This window comes from Berghia stephanieae, chromosome 3 (genome assembly GCF_034508935.2).
Source record: "Berghia stephanieae isolate SIO BIC M18660-M18661 chromosome 3, UCSD_Bste_1.3, whole genome shotgun sequence".
NCBI classification, from domain to species: domain Eukaryota; kingdom Metazoa; phylum Mollusca; class Gastropoda; order Nudibranchia; family Aeolidiidae; genus Berghia; species Berghia stephanieae.
The window spans coordinates 37,815,726-37,823,006 of record NC_088362.1 but is presented as its reverse complement, the minus strand read 5'-3'; the positions used below and the strand labels follow the sequence as shown (position 1 = coordinate 37,823,006).

Below are 7,281 nucleotides of genomic sequence, written 5' to 3'. Positions count from 1 at the left end.
TTATTATTATTTTATTATTATTATTATTATTATTATTATTATTATTATTATTATTATTATTATATTATTTTATTATTATTTTTTTTTAAAAATATTATTATTATTATTATTATTATTATTATTATTATTATTATTATTATTATTATTATTATTATTATTATTATTATTATTATTATTATTATTATCATTAATATAATACGGCAATTAAGTCACGGAAGTACATCGCTCAATTAAAAATGACAGAAAGTCTGACCACACATTTATAATGAATCGGGTTTGTCTTAGATGACAAAACAAACAAACAAACAAACAACAACAACAACAACAAATGAGACAAACAGAAATAAGCAAGATTTTAAAAAGTAATAAACAATAGAAGAGCACATCAATGAAAAACAACAACGAGATTATAACACATAAAAGATATTCGTAATAAATCGATAACTGATTAAATTACTCCAACTACTTGATTAAAAAAGATAATAATCATAATCATAATAATGATGATGATGACGATTACAACAACAATAATAATAATAATAATAATAATAAATAATAATAATATAATAATAATAATAATAATAATAATAATAATAATAATATAGTAATAATATAATAATAATAATAATAATAATAATAATGATAATAATAATAATAATAATAATAATAATAATAATAATAATAATAATAATAATAATAATAATAATAATAATAATAATAATAATAATAATAATAATAATAGTAAGTAAGTAGAATAATATTATTAATAATAAAAGAACAATAGTATAATATTAACATTAAAGTATATTACAAGCAAATAAAATTATTAAAACAAAAGTTTAAAAAATATCAATAGACAGAAGGAATTTTAAAAATATTGGGGGAAAAAAAAAGTTATCCCCTGCCGGGATTTGATCTCTCGAACCTTCAGCTTAGAGTCAAACAGCTTATATCCACCAAGCCATGGTGTCACTGAACATTTGGTGACATTTAATCATGTCTATTTAGACATTTAAAAATGTATTTGAATACCACTCTTACTTTGATATTTTGAAGTAAATGCACAATAGCAGAAATCTAAAAATTACTATCAAAATATTTTTACAACTTTGAATCGGGTTTTCAGTTACTGCACGTGTTCAATCTGGAAGTAGGTCAGCAGTTTATTTACATTCAACCGAGATTGTCGCACTTTTCACTCTCTCTTTAAAAAAGAGTTCCTTGTGGATACTGAATAGTGGCAAAGCACTATTCAGTATCTGATACTGAATAACCACTTCGATCAAAAATAGTAGTAATAATACTAATAATATATAATATGTGAGGGAAGAGAGTCAAATAATTAAGAGGAAAACAATAGTGAAACTATCCTCTATCGAAGATAGGGAAGGTTGTAACTGAGAAAAGGAAAGCCACTCAACTATGTAACCTTACCGCAATAGGATTCAACAGTCGTAACGTCACTTCCTTCCTAATGACGCATGGTAACTTAGTAACACTGGCTCTAAACTATCGAAACAATGGCGGACGCCCGTATGAAATATTTCCCCGGCGAGTATAAAGCGTATCCAGAGGGAAAAAACACATAAATTTGATCATGTTTTGACTTTTACACATTCTGATCACAAGACATATGAAAAGTTCTAGCCAGCATGAAAAATAAAACGTAATGATTTTCTTTGTTTAGAACCAAGATGGCCGCCGTTGCCAGGCGGCGTTACATCAGACTATTGAATCGTATTTAATCTAACTTTTACTTAACACCAATTATAATAATAACGTTAACCGAAAATAATAAGAAAGGGTACACTAAAAATTACGAAAGTCACATAAAGAAAACAAAAATAACAAAATTAGACGCCTACCTTTCTTCTTTATGTCCGCCACTCAGCCGGACGCTACCGGAAGTATGCCAAGCGCATACTATCTATAGTGAGAAAACTCATAAACGTGGGTGGCAAAAAACAATAACAAAGACCCGAGTGACGTCAACTTCATTCTATCTATAATTAGACAATTCACCATACTAACGTCTGCTGTCAACAGGAATCGCCCATGTTGCTCAAAGTGTGCAAAGTGTATGAAGGCGTAACCACCGTTAAGTTATAGCCTGCCACTGAAATCCAAAAAGGACTGGCAGTTTGACGTCATTATTTGGTTTTTGCACCGCCTAGTGAGTAGAGCTCATGGAAACAAGTTATTTCATTGGTTGAACTATTGAATACAACTCACGATTTATTTTCTTTTGTGGCAAACGACTGGCATTTTGACGTCATTTTTTGGTCAGTATCAGGCCATACCTTTACGAAGGCCACGATGTAGGCCTTCAGAACGTGGCCATCGTTAATATATAGCCTGACACAAGAACACTCTAGGACTGGCAGTTTGACGTCATTTTTTAGATTTGTGTAGCGTCTAGTGGGTAATAGGTTTATAATTGCCAATTTAGACTAAAGAAATCGTCCAATCTAATCCACTTGGTAAAGAGAGCGATGATCAGGGGAGATAAACAGGTTAAAGCAATTTATGCGAACAACGTAATCTGATTTATCAATGGTTATTTCCCTTGATCTCGCAATAGATAGAATGAAGTGGTCTTTGTTATTGCTTTTTGCCATCCAGCTTTTTATGAGTTATTCTCATTAACTTGTATTCATCAGACTATAAACGTTTAGGTTACATATAGATTTGTGTGTTGGTCCGTTATGCTTCCGGGTGGCAATGTTGTGAGTTTCTTAACCAAGCGCATGCTATCTATACAGAGAGCTGAGGACGTCATGACATTTCTGCCGGACTCTGGAAAAACACATAATATTTATAAATTTGGCCAAAAAACTCGTCCTTAAAATATCGATCGATTTAAATGACCTTCATCTTGGTAAATACTCTCAAACCTGGGACTTCGCGAAGTCCCAGGTTTGAGAGTTTTTGCCAAGATGAGGGTAGTTTAAATTCGATCAATAATAGAAGGACGAGTTTTCTGGCCAAATTTTTAAATATGTGTTTTTCCAGAGTCCGGCAGATTTCATGATATATTTTACCATTTAAAAATAACAATGAAATAATTCTAGGATTTGAGAATTCATATTCATAATTTTAGTCTCTGTCTGTTTTGTGCGGCTATGTGGTCTTGTGGCACGACACTCGGTTTTGGATCGGAAGGTCCTGGGTTCGAGCCTAACTCGGCGCATAGTTGAGTCCGTGGAAATGGCTCTTTATTCACATTCTCTCACAACCACAAGACCACATAGCCGCACATAGATGAAAATAGTAATGGAAACACGTGGGACTTTTTGTCTTAATTTTATTCTCCAATCCAACAACACATTGACACGTCTCAGGCAAACAATCTACACATCAAATATATCAACACAGCATGCACAAGTTTACCTTATACAGACATGTATACAAAACAGAAAGTGTTGGCGAAGGTGAGAAAGGGAAGAATGTTGATAGATACCATCAGGCAGTTACGGTTTCTGGGACATGTGTGGAGACGATTCGTAATAGAAAAGTTGGTAACATCTGGGATGATCGAAGGAAAGAGAGCTAGAGGAAGACAGAGAATGACAAATTTAAAGAACCAAAAGTGATTTTAAAACCAACGCGGACTTCATTCGCATCGCAGAGGATCGTGATTCGTGGAGACAGCTGACCGGCAACGTGGTCAAGAGTACAAGCCACGATTGATGATGATGGATGGATATGGATCGTGATATGTGGAGACAGCTGACCGGCAACGTGGTCAAGAGTACAAGCCTCTATTAAGGTCACAGCCAGTCGAGAGGGATAGGGAGAGAGATGAGGGTCATTTAAATCGATCGATATAATTTGAAGGACGATTTTTCTGGCCAAATTTTTAAAATACAAGTCTTTCCAGAGTACGAGAGTTGACTGGTACACTGAACTGTTTCAACAGTTTAGACCACAGGATAACTGGCGGTGGTTGCAGGACCACACATGTTGTTGGCGTCCTTGAGCAGCTTGAAGTAGCCCCGTTCTCCCCAGGAAGTTCCCCAGCTGTTCTTGACGATCCAGTAGTTCTGGCCATCCTCCGAGCCGTAGCCCACCACGAGGACTCCGTGATCTAGTTGAGTGCTGCTGCATTTGGCCTCTTGGTAAATGCCGGACTTGTAATGCTGTCAGGGACACAGAATGGAAACAATAAATCTAACATTAATCACGCGTTGGGGTCCATATAGCTCAGTAAGTAGATGTCTCGATTCACACGCAAAAGGACCGGGTTCGATCTTGGGTGGGTCGAAATTTTTATTTCTGCCCCCCCCCCCCCCACCCCCACCCCACCCCCAACTTCCCAGCCTACCCAGCAGTTATTATGTAGATCTCTGTTAGATTTTTGAGATATATTGACGTCATATCCAAATGGCAGCAAGCAATTGCTATTTTCCGTTTCAGTCTATAGAAACCGAGATAAACTCCGGCTCCATGGGCCAAATGGTTTTGAAGGAGTACAAGGAATAACGCGTTCTTGGAAATCATATTTGACAATATTTTGATAACAACATTTTGAAAAGTGAACTTGAATAAAATTTCAATGACAGGATTTCTAATCTGATTTTGATGAAATAATTGTAAAGTTTCTCCAGATACTGAGAGAGAGAGAGAGAGAGAGAGAGAGAGAGAGAGAGAGAGAGAGAGAGAGAGAGAGAGAGAGAGAGAGAGAGAGAGGGAGAGAGAGAGAGAGAGAGAGAGAGAGAGAGAGAGAGAGAGAGAGAATACCTGAAATGAATCATGACCAGCGTCCATCCCAATACTAATGGGGCCAACAATGGACACCGCCTGGGCCAGGGCCTTCTCATTTCCCTTCTCTACGTCCACAAAACTGGACATGGTGGCCCCAATATCCCAGGACCACTTCTTGTAATGGCAAAACAGGTTGGTCTGGAATAGATTATGGTGTGTACAATTAACAGAGACAATGTCGATTTAGTTGGATAGGATTTTGTGTGTACAACTCATGGAACTTTGACAATATCAGGCTGGTGTGGAATTGAATCGTGTTTGGACAATTAAAATAGCATGTACAATTAACATAGGAACACCACCAGGATAGTTTAGGTTTTGGTGTGAACAGTTCATGACACTGTCAATGGGACAGTCAGGTTGGCGTGGAACAGATAATAGTGAGTCCACATCTACCGGGAGTGAAATCGTTATTGTTGTTACTACCATTTATATTTGTATGTTGATTCGTACTTCCTGTGGTGTTTTGGTGGCGATAAACCTCAGTAAAAGGCATGAACCAGATCTGTAGGAGTCAATAGTAATTCATATATATATATATATATATATATATATATATATATATATATATATATATATATATATATATATATATATGAGCCAAGGTCAAAAGGTGCCGATTTTTTTTCTCAAAATAAAAGTGACATAATAGTCCATTTATGATTCTATATATGTAGCAAAAACCCTGTACTTCATGAATCAAAGGCCCTTTAGATAACATTACGGTCTAACGCAGCATAATAACGTCAACAATGCCTATAGGTTGCTGGTGTCACCTGTAACCGGTGACACCAAAATGAGACAAAAAGCTCAATAACCAAATGATTTTTGTTAATTATCAAACTTTATTTAGTAAGTTATAAACAAAAAGACACAATCAACAACAATCATAGTACAGTTGTGTTACTAACTATTGGAGAAAAGGTTGCTTTTTGGTGTCATCGGTCACAAGCAACATAGAATGCAACTATATTATTCTATACAAATGATTGTACATTAACAACAACAACAATATTGCATACGCTTATTACCAGCATGTTCAGAAACTTTTGGAATAAAATGTTGGGAAATAATGTGACCAAAGCATATCTTATTTAGCGACATTGTGTCACTTGTGAAATTAGACCGATGACACCATTACCTATGTCACAAGCAATACCAAATTGCAATTTCGACAATATATCATTAATTTTAGTCAAACCAGTGTAATAACCTCAGTTAAATATGGAATTTAATAATATTTCAGAAACCAAAGACTTCAAAAATAGAAATATACATGGACAATAGAGCATCTGAATGTGACTTGTGACATAAGACCGGTGACACCATTACTTATGTCACAAGCAACACCAAATCACACTTTCGTCCATAATATATCATTATTTCCAGTCAAAAAAGCATAATAACCTACTCTAAAATGGAATTCAATAATATTTTAAGAAACTAAAAACTTTCAAATTGGAAATATACTTAGAAATAAGACATACCATTGTTGCTATTACTTGGGTCAAAATCGGCACTAGAACGCAAATTTGCCTCAATAAATCAAGAATAGCAACGGAACACATGTAATATCGCCTGTTAAAATGGAATTCAATGACATTTCAAGCTTTGAAGAACATGAAAATAGAAATACATTAAAAACTTCAAACTTAAGTGTCACCTGTGACATTTTAACCAATGACACCAATGGTCACAAAAAGTACCAGAAGTCACACAAACACTAGATAAAATCAGCCATGGAAATGAATTCATGTAACCATACGGTAACATCACCCTACTGCTCAAATCTGCTTGTTTGTAGTAATTTAGTGTGTTAATAAATCAAATTTCTTGACAACCCTTCTATTTATCTGGATTCGTCAAAAGCTTGAGATTTGTCATTTTCTTGATAGATACAACCCTGAAACATAAAAAAAATAGAATTACAAGGAAATAATTTTGTCAAAATCACAGTCTCAGATGAGATGTCATAAAATCATATTTGGAAATAGAATAACAGCTGAAAACATAATTGTTTGGTGGAACTTTGTAATATCCAATATCAAGTGTTGCTTGTGACAATGTAAAATAGCGATGACACCAAAGTTCAACTTACCTTTTTTGCCTGGAGCCACGCTGGAAAGGCAAATGAAAGTGCTGCACTTCAAAGACTGTAAGAAGGGTGGATCAAAATTGCGAATCGCCATTTAACGAAACAAACTTCCACGCGTTTACGCATGACGTGTTGCTTGTGACAAATGACACCAAAACCAATAAACCTCAATATCAGCAAAACCGTATACATTTACTCCAAGATTTTAGTTCAGAAGGAAAATCTATGCTTTTTTCTCATAATAAAACATTTTATAACCATTAAATATGATCTTTAACCCTCTCCTTACCACCCATAGGAGAATCGTCAAATTCGTTACGATACAACCAACATTATTCTTATTCAAATTTCTCTTGCAAATCATAAAATTTAAAGAAAATGAACACAGTGTGTTGTAGAGCATATTTTGCTAAAGAAATTAT

General features: G+C 34.7%; 1 protein-coding gene across 1 annotated transcript in view; it reads right to left on the bottom strand.

The window, feature by feature from the left end:
• Positions 1-3,406: 3,406 nt before the first annotated feature.
• LOC144967683 (procathepsin L-like) overlaps positions 3,407-7,281 on the bottom strand; it is a 14,125-nt gene continuing 10,250 nt past the window's right edge. Inside the window, exons 8-9 of the mRNA XM_078905217.1 lie at positions 4,741-4,902; positions 3,407-4,139 (exon numbers count right to left, since the gene is read on the bottom strand). Of these exons, the coding sequence (XP_078761343.1) occupies positions 3,921-4,139; positions 4,741-4,902 (381 nt within the window). The 3' untranslated portion in view covers positions 3,407-3,920. The remainder of the gene's footprint in view (positions 4,140-4,740; positions 4,903-7,281) is intronic.